Source organism: Paramisgurnus dabryanus, chromosome 5 (assembly GCF_030506205.2).
Source record: "Paramisgurnus dabryanus chromosome 5, PD_genome_1.1, whole genome shotgun sequence".
NCBI classification, from domain to species: domain Eukaryota; kingdom Metazoa; phylum Chordata; class Actinopteri; order Cypriniformes; family Cobitidae; genus Paramisgurnus; species Paramisgurnus dabryanus.
In genome coordinates, this window is record NC_133341.1 from 39,907,827 (window position 1) to 39,924,439 (window position 16,613).

At 36.9% G+C, this 16,613-nt stretch overlaps 1 protein-coding gene across 3 annotated transcripts in view; it reads right to left on the minus strand.

Moving 5' to 3' along the window:
• Window positions 1-16,613, minus strand: part of fer (fer (fps/fes related) tyrosine kinase) — a 62,120-nt gene that overhangs the window by 44,002 nt on the left and 1,505 nt on the right. Inside the window, exons 1-2 of one of the 3 annotated variants that reach the window (XM_065284110.2) lie at window positions 13,218-13,363; window positions 2,189-2,470 (exon numbers count right to left, since the gene is read on the minus strand). In XM_065284110.2, the coding sequence (XP_065140182.1) occupies window positions 2,189-2,398 (210 nt within the window). In that variant the 5' untranslated portion in view covers window positions 2,399-2,470; window positions 13,218-13,363. Of the gene's footprint in view, window positions 1-2,188; window positions 2,471-8,774; window positions 8,941-13,217; window positions 13,364-16,613 lie in introns of those variants that run through there. The other 2 variants (XM_065284109.2, XM_065284108.1) reach the window with 2 other exon arrangements.

A 16,613-nucleotide genomic window follows, 5' to 3' on the forward strand; every position in this document is an offset into this window, starting at 1 on the left:
GGTAACGTGCAGTAAACCAATGAGAGTCACAGCTCTCATCCCCTTTAAAAGCCAGTTGCGCTGGCGTTATGTCTAATCCCTATTTAGATGACGGACTTTGTAAACTGAAAAACTAAGCGGAGGAAGAAGATCCCCAGTTTAAGATTAATGTTAAATAATTGTGTTGTTTTTCACTTGTATTGAAATTGTTATTTTTTTATTAAAACTTTTAAAACCCGTTTTCTTTTAGTCATGGAAGTAAAAAGCAGGCTTGTAATTGCTTTAAATGTATGGCTATCCAATATCATCAAAAAATAATTTACAAGTATGTAAGATAAGGTTTGTACTCTAAAAATACTTTATTTGTAACAAACAGGAGATAAAGAATTTACAAACGGCTCTCCTCACGTTTCAGCACTTTGGACAGCGGTTTTTTTAGCAAAGAGTTTTTTTAAGCATTACTTAAAAATGTTTCTCATCTCACCATATCCACAGTTACAGAGTAATCATATACAATAAATCCGTGAGGTAGCATTAAAAAAAACATTTAAAAACAGACGCATTTGTTCAAAGCAAAGCATTTATTTACTTACCAGGCTGCAGGTGAAGCAGCTCTTTACGTCTTCTAACGTCTCATAATTAGTCCTCATTTATGTCCAAGAGACTCAATAATAATCTTTTACATTCAATCCTTTAATCTTTCATATTTAAAAGCATTTTTGTGCTGCTGCGCATTCATGTACCTTGTGATAAGCAAACCCGCGTTGTCCTCCCGTTTATAGGCGCATTTTACTAACATAAAACACATTGCGCCATTGACTTTAGACTTTAGAGCAGGTTTTTGTTGGTCAATGGCGTAGTCTATTTTAGTTGCCTCAAAATAGCAACGCGCCAACAATGCGCCTGAACACACCTCGTTTTCAGACCAGAACGCCCATGGGCGCAAAAGGGGGCGCAAATGCATTTGCTATTTAAACAACGCGGCGCTAAACGTGAAAATTAGGGTGGAAAGTAGCGAAAGACGCATTGCGCCGGGTGTAAGATAGAGCCCGAGGTGTTAACAGTTACTGGGTCGTGTTTAGTCACTATTTTATAGTCTACTCGTTTTATGTCTGACAACAGAACAGATCATATGTAAAAGTGGCATTTAGTTATCTTAAAATGCAATATAATGTGACAGATCAAAGAGTACAAGAGAAACATATTTCAGATGCCAACACTCGATCAAATGCAAACACATGATGATGTCACACATTAGATGCTAATTAGAGTGTGACATCATCACCGCCACAGTCTCTAAAAACCCTGTGGAAAACACTGTCAGGGCTTGCATGATCTCATCCGCATTTTCGTAGCAAAAATCACATATATTATAAATAACTTTTTGCATTTACTTCACACAAGTGCCATGGGAACGTTATGAAGTGATGTGATTATGTGAGTCATGAACATCACTGAAAAGCTGCAAACAAGTTTTTGCAAATTCCCGCAATTTCACAGCATAAAATTGTATAAATATCCCACATATTCCATTGCATTTTTTTTTAAAGAAATCGTGCCGCAAGTTCGAGGATTTCGTCTGCAACAATCTCAAAAAAACTCTTCTGGAAGGACTGAAATAATCACGTAGAAAGATCACGGATGATGCATGTGAAACTACCGCTCCAGTGTTAACAAGTGTGGAGAAAGAGGAGCGTTCTGATGTTGTTGTATGTGGATGATACAGATGAATGTGTCAGTTTATTGTTTAAAAAGTGTGCGTTTCACATACCTTTCGACGTTATTATTCTAATTCAGGAAGAGAAGTTGTGGTTTAAAAGTACAGATTGTTAATTTTTTTGGGGAAATAATGATTGTTTCGCTAGATAAGACCGTTATGCCTCGGTTGAGATCATTTAGAGCCCTTTGAAACTGCAATTTTAAACTGTATTAAATAAAGTCCACTTTATTTAAAAAAAAATCTTTGAACTGAACAAAGACAAACATCTTGGATGACATACAAGTGAGAAATTATCCGAATACTTTATGAAAGTGAAATATTCCTTTAATATGGTTTATATGTCAAAACCCTTTCTGATGCTTGTTCTTTATCACATAATTGTATTTTCCACTCACAGCCCTATAAATCTGTACAATACTAAGTATAACAAAATACAAAATGTAAACATCATCACCATCTGTCCATCTATGAAGCAGAAAGGAGCGTTACCTTGGAGACACTGCTGACATAGTCGATCTGAGAGGAATTGTCATGTTTGTCCACCTGCTGGCTGATGTTGAGCAGGAGCGAGGCGTATTCCTTATCGCTCTTCACCCGTAGGGTCATGAAACGCTTTACCGTTTCCAGTAGCTTCAGTTCCCAGTCCTGCAGCTTTATCAGACCCTCGTGGGAGTTCCGCAGGTCCCGGCCGAACCCCATCTTACTTGCAAGGCACGCGGTCTCTCTCTCTCTCTCACTCAACGGGGTGGACCGCTCAGGTCTGCATGGTTACTACAGGTGAAAGGGAATATGGAGAGTGACTAGTTAGTTGGAGTGGCCCAAAACTGCTGGAGAGATATTTGAAGTGTTTCAGTTCAGTGTTTTTTGGACACCTAAAAAAAATGTCACAATCATTGATCAAGCAAGTCCTCATTGGTTCTCGCATGTCTTGTAACTATTTGTTATAAGGTGTGTTGACATCATGTTGTAATTATTACAGCAATAACATGTTTTTAATGTACAAACGACATCGTACACAAAGACATTTACGCCTGCAGCTGCCGTATGTTTTTAATTGTTTCCAATTAGGGATGCTTAACGATTAATCGCGATTAATCGTTAGCAGAATAAAAGTTTTTGTTTACATCATATATGTGTGTGAACTGTGTATAATAACTTTGTATAAATAAATGTGCACACATGCATGTATATGTTTTATAAATGTTTACATGTGTATATACATTTGTATATTTATTTATAATTTATATTATATATAAATATAAATACTTAATATATACATTTCGTTTTCTTAAAATTATACATGAATGTGTTCATATTTATATATATATATATATATATATATATATATATATATACATACATATTTATTATACACAGTGTACACACATATGTGATGTAAACAAAAACTTTTGTGTGATTAATCGCGATTAATTGTTTAGCATCACTATTTCTAATCAATAATACCTTACATTTATATAGCGCTTTTCTCAGTACTCAAAGCGCTTTACATATGAACGGGGGAATCTCCTCAACCACCACCAATGTGCAGCATCCACCTGGATGATGCGACGGCAGCCATATTGCCAGAACGCCCACCACACACCAGCTTAATAGTGGAGAGGAGATAGAGTGACATAGCCAATTAGTATGAGGGATGATTATTAGGCCAATGGGCAAGTTTGGCCAGGATGCCGGGGCACACCCCTACTCTTTTTCGAAGGACATCCTGGGATTTTTAATGACCACAGAGAGTCAGGACCTCGGTTTAACGTCTCATCCGAAAGACGGTGCTTGTTGACAGTATAGTGTCCCCGTCACTATACTGGGGTGTTAGGACCCACACAGACCACAGGGTGAGCACCCCCTGCTGGTCTCACTAACACCTCTACCAGCAGCAACCTGGTTTTTCCCAGGTGGTCTCCCATCCAAGTACTGACCAGGCTCAACCCTGCTTAGCTTCAGTGGGCAAGCTGTCTTGGGCTACAGGGTGATATGGCTGCTGGCTCAAGGCTTTGAACCGGTCGAGGAACGAAAACCAGAAACTTTTGATGTCTTGCAAGGAACAGAAACGAAACCGGAAACTTTCATAAAATATATGTTCCAGAACATAATCAAATAATGGTAACCGGTTAATACTGTAATTTTTTTCGTTCTTTGACAAGATTTCTGTGCAATATGACTCAGTGAAGTTCGCTTCCGGTCGTCGTTGACTCATCGGAGAAATGATAAGCTTGCCACCAGCAAGTAGCCAAACTTACTCAAGCCCAAGTCTCTAATGCTCAATCATAAGAGGTAAATATTGTAGGCTACCAAGTATCTCAAGATGTTTGATTTTTTTAAACTAATTATTGTTGTAACGGATCACAGTTGATCGGTGATCCGTACAGATCACGACCCACGGTTCGACTCGCATGCGATCCGCGGATTAATACACAAATTCGTCCTTCGTCCGTGTGCGTGTTTAAGTGCACTCAAAAGTGCATACACGAAGAGACGCGTTTCAAAAAGCAAGCGAACAATCTTGCTGTTCTTGACAAGACACATACAAACAAAATGATCTCAAAATATCACAGTAATCTTTTTCTAATAAAAACCTTTGTTTAAGTTGTTTGCCAATAAACCACATGGCAGAAATTGTCCTTGTCTTAATTCATGTATAATGCTGAAACAAATGTAGGCATGTCAGAATTACATTTATGCCGCTTACATAATGTAGCCTATTTTAATGTTTGATGAAAAGATGGAGACTTAAGGAAAACTATGTAGACTAATAATTTTGATTTAATGTCCTAATGATCAGCCTACTTATTTATATGTCCCACAACTGACATCTTTTTGTTCTAACCGGTTCAGGAATGTCAATTTTAAGGTTGAACCGAAAACCGGAAACGTTAAAATACTGTTTCTGTTCGGAACGAATCAACTTGGAAAAAAATCTGGTTCAAAGTCCTGTTTCCAATGAAAGTCCCATGCCTTTAAAAAATATGGCAGTAACTGGCGGGTTTTGCCCGCGCTGAGCGCCACCACTTGGTGTGTTTCTGCCCTCACCGCTGAGCACCCAGAGTTGAAAAATCTACAACTTTTGGTAAAACGCTCAGCTGGTCAATGTCACTTTTCACTCGACCATCCAATCACAGTGGAGGATCAAATACCACAACAACCAACCAGCGCAAAGCAACAGCTGATAAACAGAACAGATGTATCATACCAACCAAAGTGCATAGCTGAAAAAAAACTGGCAAGGGGCCACAGTTCAATCCAACTAGCGTTTTAGGTCAAGTTTAAACACTTTAGTGTACACGCCCCCAATTACTACAGCTTGTAGGCTAACGGTACATTCACACGGGTGTAAGCGTTAACACTTGACAGAAGGTGTGTCTGAATCGTGGCCAACAACCAAACACAGTGTCCACAACACATGCGGTCTTAACGTATAATGTGAGAAAGTGTCAAAGTGTTTTTCCTACCCTAAGAAATCATTTAAGCACTACAGTTATCAATTACCATTACTTTTCTTTTTTATCAAGTTAACCAATGGATTAAATTTATGTTAACATTTTATTAGAAATTATGCAAAACCACATCTGTTAAACATTTTAAGGCAGGTAAAATTTGTTGTTGTTGTGGATGCAGTTATTCATTTAAAAAAACACAGTTTTTGGGATAACGAAAACCCTAACCGTAAAAAACTACAGATGAACAACACCTCCTAGATATTATTTTAGCAAATAAGCATCAGTATCTTTTTTTCTTATTTTAGCTGGGTATGAACAGGATTTACCCTCTTACTGAACAGTATAGAGTTATCTATTATAGACTATTCATATAATGCATCGCTCGCAATACCTTAAATATCCATATCCATACAAATCAGCTGCTATTGGAACAGACAAACTTATATTATGCAGAATAATTATTATAATATTTTTTTTAAATAAATATGCATCATGTTTTCATGATTTGAAAGCTAAAATAAGTGTAGAGGATTTACAAGATATACAGACAGTTTACTTTAGGTACTCTACATTTGTTTGCTGTTTGTCTTTAAATACAAACTTTTTTAACTTGACTATTTTAATATGATATTGTGCACATGCATTCAAAGTGTCTAAACAGAGTCAGCAGTGCTCAAGTTTGATCTGTCCTGTAATGACGTTGATAACCAGAACAAAGACAAGGTTTTTTTTATAGTGCATTACAATCATTTAAAAATACCTGCAGCATGTCTTAAAATACCATTTCAAAAATATCACTTGCACTGTCTTTGCACGTCGGTTTCATGAAGTAAAAAAAGGACGGGATAGCTGCTTTCAGCTTCACTTACAGTCAGTCAGCTGCAGAGTTTTGAATGTTGTTCATCATATAGGCTTCTTCGACTTCATGCAGATCGCAAGAATCGAGAAATCATACAGAGTAGTCTGCTTCTCAATCGTTCTTGCAGTACTTTGATGTCATCTGTCTGCCGTTCTTGCAGCGCCGCATAAAGTCGAACTTACGTTATAACTTTGTCTATTGCTGTCAGTAGTGATTGTCGGACAAGAGCTCATGGATTTAGTGATTATGGAGGACCCCCTCCAAGCCTGTGTCCCTAGGCATTTGCCTACTCTGCCTATAGGTAGCGCCGGCCCTGGGCTAGCTCAAAGTGATTTTTAAGGAATTTTACTTCGTAATGTAACACCTTCCTAAAGTAAATGATGGCACATCAACAAAAGAAAATGCACGCAGCCCTTTTACTTTAAATGTTGTGATCGATCTGTCACACTCCATGGTTTTTTTTCGGTGTGAGCCTTACTTTTGAAGCGAGGGGGTCTTACGTGTAGCACTACTGTCGGCAGCGGCTAATTCGATACGATGAACCAACCTCAGATGCTTTGCCATATTGCTGGTGACACCCATCTTGCAACATAATAGTTTGTGACAATAATTACACTTAGCTTTGTCTTTTTCTGATTTTGCAAAATGCAGTCCCACTTTAGAGCATCTTTCACCAATTTAGGTGACGTCTTGACAGATGTCATGAAAATTATGTGACCATGCGGTCCGGAATTGTTAAGTGAAATGGAAATTGTAATTTTATAACAAGGATCCGATTCCTTTTTTATGAATCCGATTTCAGAATTGGAATTGAAATTTCCCTAGTTATTATTGCTACCATCTGTGTATGACTGCAGTATGACTGTTTTGTTTGTCGTCGTGCGAACATTGTTCAAAGTTATCAACATGCTTCCATGAATGCATTTTGGTGATCTGCTTCTTTAAGGTCTGGATTAGGCTTAAAGGGATAGTTCACCCAAAAATTATATTAAACCCAAAATTGACTCACCCCCAAGCTGTCCAAGATGCATATGTCCATCATTTCTCAGACTAACACATTTTCAGTTATTTTAGAAAATGTTTTAGATCTTTCAGTTAATCAAATGTAAAGTTACATGTCCTTCAAGTCCAAAAAATGTGCATCCGTCCTTCAAATGTAAATCCAAACAGCTCCATGATAATAAACAAAGGTCTTCTGAGGGTAATCCGCACGGTGTTGTTGTAGAAATTTGTGCTAGTAATTAGCAAGTTATTGTGATATATTGGTCTCCCATAGTACATATATGTTATTAAAACTTTATAAATGAAAATAACTAGTTTCCAGTAACGCAGGATTTCGTACTTTACGTGCGGGAGTATGTTGACACACACTTATATTATAATGTCCGTGATGGCACGATGGCCGAATTTGTAAATGTGGATGAACATATTTATCCAAGTTCATGTCTTTTCAAAAAATGAACAGCAAACCATTTGTCTGACTGACTGTGTTTTCAAGTTAAGTGATAAATCCGTGTTTCCCATTATTCCAAAATCTAATCTGTCCTGCCAATGTTTTGTAACAATACTAACGTTGTGTTTGCGACACTGCTTTAGCATCTGTCAATCAAACAGAAAAGGAATTCTGCATTTAACTTATATTATAGTGCATTTATCAAACAACATTATTTAATTACCTATTTCGTTAACAAAAATAATAACTATTCATAATTATAAAGAGCTGAAATGAAAGTGTTTCTAAGTCATCAATGAAAACATTTTTATGCTCTCTATTTTTTTCTTTTTATGACTATACATTATCAATTTTAAAGACTATCAGTTTGAAATAAATATAGAATACTGAAATCATAATTGTATTACATTACATGTGTAGCTAACTACTTTTTCAGATGAGTAGCTTGTAGTTTAGTTAACTACAGTTTTAAAGTAGCTTCCCCAACACTGAATATAAAACATCTTAAATGTGTCCTGAAGAGGAACGGAGGTCTTACAATTTTGGAACGACATGGGATGAGTCATTAATGACATTATTTTCATTTTTGGGTGAACTATCCCTTTAAGACTTTGTCAACCTATCATTTCCTAATCGTCAATTTAATGGGTTGTTGGTTAAAGGTTAGGGTTGGGTTAAGGACTGTGTTTGTTTGATATAACCAGTTTAAGGGTGCGCTCACATCATACTTAACCGGACGAAAGCGTACCCGAGTACGACTGTCCCCCTCCACAATCCCCCTCTCGTCTGCACTCAAACTACATTTTATGATCCGTACCCGAGGATGCTTACGTCATTAAAAGAGGCAATTGATTTCATTGTAATGAGTTTATGGCTTATTAGGTGTGTTTGAAATCATGTGCTTCGCAGATTGTTTGGCACATGTCACTAAATAACCACAAGAGAGGTGTAAACGCATATTAGGAGAAGTCTGCTCCCCAATCACTCTCGAGTTGCCTTAATGTTTTTGGTTGCTTTACCTATACGCTTAAGCGTACCGCACCCTGGTACAGTATGACGCGATCACACAGTAGCCATATTAACCATACTTTGGGGTCAAACGTATTCAAATGAATTGAAACAGAAAAAAAATGATCATCAACTGGTGTAAAAGTGCGAACTTTTCTGTTATAAATATAAAACAACTGGAAACAGATGTCTGTTGAAGACGACTGGACAAGTGTCCTTCACAACATACTGCAGATGAAAACACAAGATATTGTATCACAAAGCACTGACTTATCTTGAATAACCACAAAACATTCTTACCTTGTTACCAGCAGGTCTACATTCCACTAAATAACCTCACCCAACCAGTGTGCATTTGCAAAACAGAGAACTATGCCATAAAACGTAGAACTGTAAAGTGCAACGGTTGAACAAAGAAAGCTGTTTAAAAAAAAAGTGCAAACAAAGTGAAAGACTTCCTGTGTGAAGACCACCAAAAGCCACCTGATAAATCAACCTTAAGTGAAACACTAGTACAGCTCTCAATAGAAATGTGATCTTATCTCCAATGAGTCTTAAACCGGACGTCCTGAAAAGCACGCAATAAGATTACTTGCAGTAACTGTGTGACTGTCATTTTTGACGCCTACTGTTTCTTTTTTCTGACCTAAAACATATGATAAAGCCTTCACACATTTGTACATGTGAAATACCACGGCGGTCTAGACGAAGCCAATGTACATTTTTTCCATTAACAACAATACCTCATTTGAACCAAGAACATAACATGTTAAGAGAGTTTTGTTTACACAAAAATAATGTTTTACAGCTATACGATTCGATTACAATGTTGCCCAAAACATGCTATTAAGATGTGCTTTGGTCATTCGTATCACAAGTGGACGATAGAGACACATTCCCGTTTAAACCTGGCATTTTAATCCGTCTCTTTAGTCCACTTACCGATTCTGTCCTGATTATTTCAGGAGAATGCTCTTTGGGCGAGTCATTAAAACAGGAGCAGGAGAACTGATGGGTTAAAGTTAATGCGCAAAAAAACAAAAAGATATCTGAATGAACGTAAATGATTTATTTATTTAGCTTGTTATCAGAACAATGCATTCAACTAATAACAAATGTTATTATCGATTAGTTGGTCCCGCACCACCGTAGGGACTGTGCGCTACTGTGCGATACAACGCGAGCTGCACGTTTATCAGGTGGTGCTTCTTCTCACCACGTGACCAGCTTGGTTAAAAGCAAGAAAGTGTTGCCCTGACCGCAGCGTTGCCAGGTCCTCACCCCTTCGGCGGAGTTCTGAATTGTGCTTCTTTTAAACTGTTTGGTTGATATTTGGGCTGTGAATAATCATTTGGATGCTTTTGAACTAATTTTGAATGGCCATTGGGTTGTTTTGGTACGTGGATCTGGCAACCCTGATAGGACAATGATGGAAGCAAAAGCACAAACGCACGTAGATTAATAAAGATTTAATTTCGTCCTTTAATAAAGCGAGTTTGTATTCGTTTATTCGTTTAACTGTTGTTGGTTTTTTATAAAAATAGTATGAACCACAAACTAAGCATCTGTTTTAAAGTAAGAGGGAAATCTAGGATTTCATTACTGTAACAATGCATATATATATATATATTACTTTCATATCATATGGCTTATTGAATTTTACATCCAGTCACACAGTAAATGTGACCTTTTTTGTGATGTGACACTGAATTTGAAACAGCACATTGTACTTTCTGCATCTATCATTAAAGTATTTATTAGTAATACAGTGTCAATTAGTAGAAATGTGAATATTCAGTAAGCATATTGATTTACAGTGTGTGCCCCTAAATTTTCTGGTTGTGCCCCTAAAATTTTCAGTTGGGGGCCACAGTACTCCTAGTGAAAAAAGTTAAACGTGGACATCACATTTTTTTTATTGTTTGCACCATAATACTTAATTCTGTGTAACTGGAACCTGTTGTACACAAATGTAGACAATTACACTTCTTCATGTTCTAAGAAAAATATTTGTTTACTATATTATTGGTTCACCCTAACCCCAAAATAGCTGGAAGAAATCTGGAAAAAGACAAACCAAAGCTTGGGTCTTATGAGGTTAAAATATCAAAAAGGTATATTAGTAAAACTCTAGTAGTACACTAAAAGTACACTTCTAAACGTGAACACCCTAATTTAGTGCCTTATTTAGCTATAATAAGTCAAAAAAAACTAACTGAGTAAATGTTTATGTTTTTATCCGATTAGCCGAATCTAAAAAGGGAAAAAAGTTGATGCACACTGATATTATGTCAAAGTTTCGTTGCTTGTGTTGTTTTGTACATGTACATGCTACATAAAGTTTTGTACATATATGTAAGAGCTATACCAAAATAATAAGCTCACACAACATACATGCAAAATGAAAGAGGTAATGATAGCCTAAAGACCAGGGTGAACACTGTGGGTTCGTGCTAAAGGTCAGGACCGATGGATGGTACACAACACATTAGATCAGTAGGCTTTTTTTGCGGTTTTTCGAACACATTCGACCACATGAACATTTACACTACAAAAGCAAAGCGAATGTGTTTTCATCTACCTCTGAATGTGGTTGAAAGTAGACAAGTTTAAAATAACTCATTCAAAAAAAACACAACATACATTTTACACCTAATTAACACCTAATAACAACTGTTGTTATATCTAACCATCTTTTCTGACACTTTCATTTACTATCTTTGGACCTGAAAAGTACGATAAAAATTTTGCTTTTTTTGCAAGTAAAATGTGACACTATTGCATAAACTATCAATTTAAACCATTATGTCATTACAACTAATGCTTATATTATCGGAACTGGTGAATTGGTTGGAACAGTTTGCAGTCTAGACTTAAACAGGAGGCTGTTTAATTAAGATTAGTAGTTTAGTTTAATACTTCACAAAGCTCCTAAAAACCTATTTAAGTACATGCCTTCTGGTCATCTTGTTTCACTAAAAGGAAAACCGTACCTCTGATTCTTTAAGTAGCTTACAGGAAGGCAGCTCTGTTATCCATCAACAGACTATTGTGTTTTACTGAAAAAGACAAAACTCCTTTTCAATTAAAGCCTAGTACGCACCAAAAGAAAACCGGACTGAATTTGGGCCGAATTTACCCCATACCCCATAAAAATCCTGTTGGTCGTGGTTGAACTGATTATCTTATCAGATTTTCTTGTGGATATGCGGTGTGTTAAGAGCATCTGAATCTGCTTGGAAGCACGTCGGAGGCCCTCCGATCGCAAATCGGAAATATTCAAGACGTAATGAAAAATCCTGTTGTGTGGGGAACCTCGCGGACAAATGCACATGCATGATGTAGATTGTCACTTGAAACAAAGCGATAGCCATTCAGAAAGCGAACTAATGAAAGACAAAATCATAACAACCGCAGTGAAAAGTGAATTGGATAGAGATATAAAAAGCAGTCCACAGTTTTAAAGAGCACCTATTGTCCGATTCACGATTTTACATTTCCTTTGGTGTTTACGTGTCTCTTAGTACATAACGATATACAAACCCCAAAGTAAACAATGATGCGATTTATCATCTCCAACGTAAATCGTTTTTCTTGGACTCCAACAAACACACAGATTGTAGGCAACAGTTTACTTGCTGGGATTGGTGATGTATTAAAGACTGACATTATCATAATTCCTCCCGCTTTGACTCACAGCCTGTAAGTTAACTCCTGTTAGGGAATCTTTCAAACATGGTAAGGAGCATCATATATCCTGCTGACGTCAGAGGTATTTAGGCCAATCACAACGTACAGATTAGCTGGTCAATCAGGGACACAGCGCTTTTCAAATCGATAAGTTTTGTTCAAAATCAATGTGTTTGAGGAAAGAAGTATATTTGAAGCTACAAAAAATAATGTGTTTTTAACCATAAACTACGCAAACACATTATATTATACCAAATATACCAAATAACTTTTTTAAATGAAATAGGTGCTCTTTAATAACATTTCTTTATTCATTTCGTCCATAGTGTTTATTTACTTAGAAGTCACGTTTGACAGTCAGAGACATCGCAAGATTTCCTGCATTTTCCATTGAGACTCGCATTGTTTGTGAACTTATGTGAAGGGAATTTGAAGATGTGGTGTGCTGTGATGAACACATAGCGGAAATCCACACACTAAAGAAAAAAAACTAGTCAATCTTAGATTTTTTTTATCATGTTTGTGGTCATTCTCACATTTTGAAAATCTGATAAGATTAAAAAAATATGTTGGTGTGGCCCTAGCTTAAATGTGAACTTGATTTCTACGTCTTTAACCTTGGAAGATGTCAGCTTTGAAATAGTAAATAACGCATATTTAAAAGATGGCAAACTTGAACGTTTGCTGACCTATTTTGCATTGGATATTTTACTACTGCTCAGACACTGAACGTTCAGCAAATTTTCAACTTCGCCTTTTGCAGTCTGAAGATTACGTCAGAAAGCCACAAGAAAAGATCAATAGCTCTATAACATAGCTTTATGCAGTTTCCATTGATCATTTACACTAATAAAAAATTGGGAACATGACAAATCATGGCATGTCAGTCATTTGAAAGCGATTAAACGATTGATTCTGGTGAAGGTTGTTTAATTCTTTAGTCATGCGACATACCACAGCAGACGGCACAATGCCACTCCTTAACAGAGCATTAAATTAACTCAAATATATTTATACTGTATACCGAACATAATACAAAAATAATACTTGTACCTGAAGAGACCTGTATCCGACGCCAGTTCAATAATGCTTCCTAGCTGTTATTCATTCACAGTGGAATAAGGAAACATGGTTGATGTCAATCGAAATGAAAAACCATTTAAGAGGTGGAGCAAGTTTGAAAGATTACAAAGAGAAACCCTTCTTTTCTCTTTACAGCTGTTACCACAATTCCTCAAGTGACTAAGGTAAGAGGATGTCTGAAATGCAGCTCATACTTTCAACATGACAGCAGCTTTAAAGAAAAGAAAACCAGGTCACCCAGTCACCCATATATGAGATGTGACAGAGCTGCAAACATCTGATGCTACTGTATAATCTAACACAATTAGTGTGGTTAGGCTCATATCAGTGGGAGTTTAACTCAACAAGGAATTGCTGTGTGCTACAAACAGCGCTGTGGGGGCACAACCGCTTGAATAGCACTTCTGAGTACACTGGCTGAGGAATGTGCGTCTTATATGAGCTTCTGAGGAATGGGACACCAAATAAAACATGTAAACAAAGTCAGCTGCACGTGACCGCCATCACTGTGTGCTTCATATAATAACAATAATGTGCGCTTTTCTAATCCAAAACACATTTGTTTCTTATCACCTGCACCACCATCTAAACCCAAAAGGCCAAAATCTAAAACACAGTTCAAATCCAAACACTATTAGGAGTATTTCACAGATGTTAATGGTAGAAATGAGCCATCATAAGAATTGCAAAAAGTAGTCTGGGACTTAAAGGCCGGGTATACTTTTTCTGCTTCTGCCCAGCTTTTAAAGTATACTTAACAGTGGCTACACTTGGATGGCCGTGTTCAACATGCAATACGAATGATTTCTTTGCCGTCAGGGCAGCACTGATTTGTACCTTCGCGCGCTCACGTGAAACCTTCGCGCGCTCACGTGAAACCTTCGCGCGCTCACGTGAAACCTTCGCGCGCTCACGTGAAACCTTCGCGCGCTCACGTGAAACCTTCGCGCGCTCACGTGAAACCTTCGCGCGCTCACGTGAAACCTTCGCGCGCTCACGTGATAGATAGTTTAAACAAACAACATGAAAACTAAGAACAGGAATCAAACATGGTGACAAAAATGCTCTACAGCTTTCTGTTCTTGGAAGAAGTGAAAATAAAAGAAGAAAAGATGATGATTTGTGTGCAAACACTGGTCAATTGCCTTTGGGTAATTGTTTGTAGTGGAGTGTCCTGTCTCAATATTTTCTCGCGCATGCGTTGTTACGCGTACCATCCCACGGGCCCAAATTTTGGGCTGCACATGGACGGTGCGCGCAGATGACGAAACCTCTTCATGACGAAAATGACGTCACGTGGACGGCCCTAGTATAACTTCGGCTTTAGAGGTCCCTAAACAACAACAACGGCCGCAGCTTGATGATGATGCTGCTAAAGAGTGCGGAACGATGGAAGTTGTAGTTTTCATCTTTAATGATGTCGACAGGAATCAAAGTGACAGCACTCACAAATCATGTTCTTGGATGACGTACTGAAATAAAATTGTATAACCTTATAATGTACGCCCCACAGTGTGACTTGATTCGGTTGCATTGGAATAAATTTTCGGAAACTAAAACTATTCGGGCAAAATTAGCAAAAAAAAAAATGTGTGGACACTTTTTAAAGCAACACCAAAGAGTTTTTTTTACCTTAAAATAACGCTTCCAAAACAGTTTCAGTCGTTCATCCACTCTAAACAGGGTGAACAGCACTTTCACATTCGCTTTGCAGCCCTCTATCGGCCAAAACCGCACTAAAGAAGTTTCCAAACGTCGGGTAGTGGTCCTGTAGTCCGAGTGAATACTACAAAAACTTGCTTTACGGCAGACCTACAATCCAATCAGAGCCAGCTATGCCTCAGTATTTATGACAGTGGGTAATGGACAATTATGCTTCTAACCTGTAGGGGGAGCAAAGAGCCAAAACTCTTTGGTGTTGCTTTAATCTTCCTACATGTTTGCTGCATTTATAAAGCGTGCCCAACTCCAATTCTACGCTGATTGCTATTTGACCACATCATCAAAAACATTATTGTTCAGTTATATTTATTTGGTCTTTTCACACCAAAAAAATCTTTTTTATAGGGATGGGCCGATAAATCGGCCGATGATGCTTGCTATGCTTCTCAATGAATTACGGTGAAATGCCGCTACATCCAAAAGCCAGAGGGCGCTCTTGTGCAGAAACTCAATATGCGCTGCAGAAGAAGACCCATACACACACAGCTCCAGGAAAGGGCTTAAGGATATATTTATATTGCTGTTCTTCAAACTTTTTCAGGTAATTTTATGATAATAAAGAATATTTATAATGATTATGTTTGACGAATGTTGCTTGTTTAAATGCATGTTATAAACGACTCAAACTAACAATGATTTTAGATTGATAAGAACTTTCTACTGATTTTTCCTACTGACCTACCGTTTGCAGAATAAAAGTTTTTGTTTACATATTAAATGTTTGTATAATGTATATAATAATTATGTATATATAAATGCACAAACACATGCATGTATATATTTAAGAAATATTTGCATGTGTACATTTGTATATTTACATAGAATTTATATCATATTTAAATACAAATATTTATTATATCAATATATTTTTCCTTAAAATTATACATGCATGTGTTTGTTTGTATTTTTTGATGTACTGTGTAAAATAATTATGTAAACAAAAACTTTTATTCTGCAAACGAATAGTCGTGACTAATCATTACGCAGCCTTAATTTTAATGCGAAAATCAGACATATTGTGCCATTAAGTGTCATGCATAAAAGCATTGATGCATTGCATTACATAAAAACAGCAAGCAAAGTTTTGGCGAGTTCAAGCCAAAATTTCACAGAAGCTTATTGGGTTATTATAAGTGTTTAAAATGAAAGAAAAACAAATGTTTTATTTTTGCTTGTATTACATCAGTGGAACATGTTCATAGTTAATGCGATGAACTACACCTATGGTTCCTCTTCTAGTTCCCCTCAAGTTCACGCAGGGTTCCTGATACTAATCTTACCCCTTGTGCATTGTTACTACCCTTTTGTGTTATTCGTGGATGAAAGCATCCACTAAATTAAATGGCTGTAAAAATGTATCAGATTAATAATTTTTCAACTTTTTTGCATAAACCTTTTAATCATAACCTCAGTACTGATCAAAACTAACAAATGTTTACAAAAATACCATGATTTTATCTCTTTAATTGCCACGTTCATAAGTGATGTCATGTCACTGATTTGGGGAAAAATACAAAAAATTATCGATTTTCAATATAAAGTGATTGTGGACAGGATTTTTTTGCTTTATCACAGTCTTGGGCTTGTCAAAGATTAGTAAAAACATTGACTCTGATGCATTGTTAGTTTCTCCCTCATTTACTG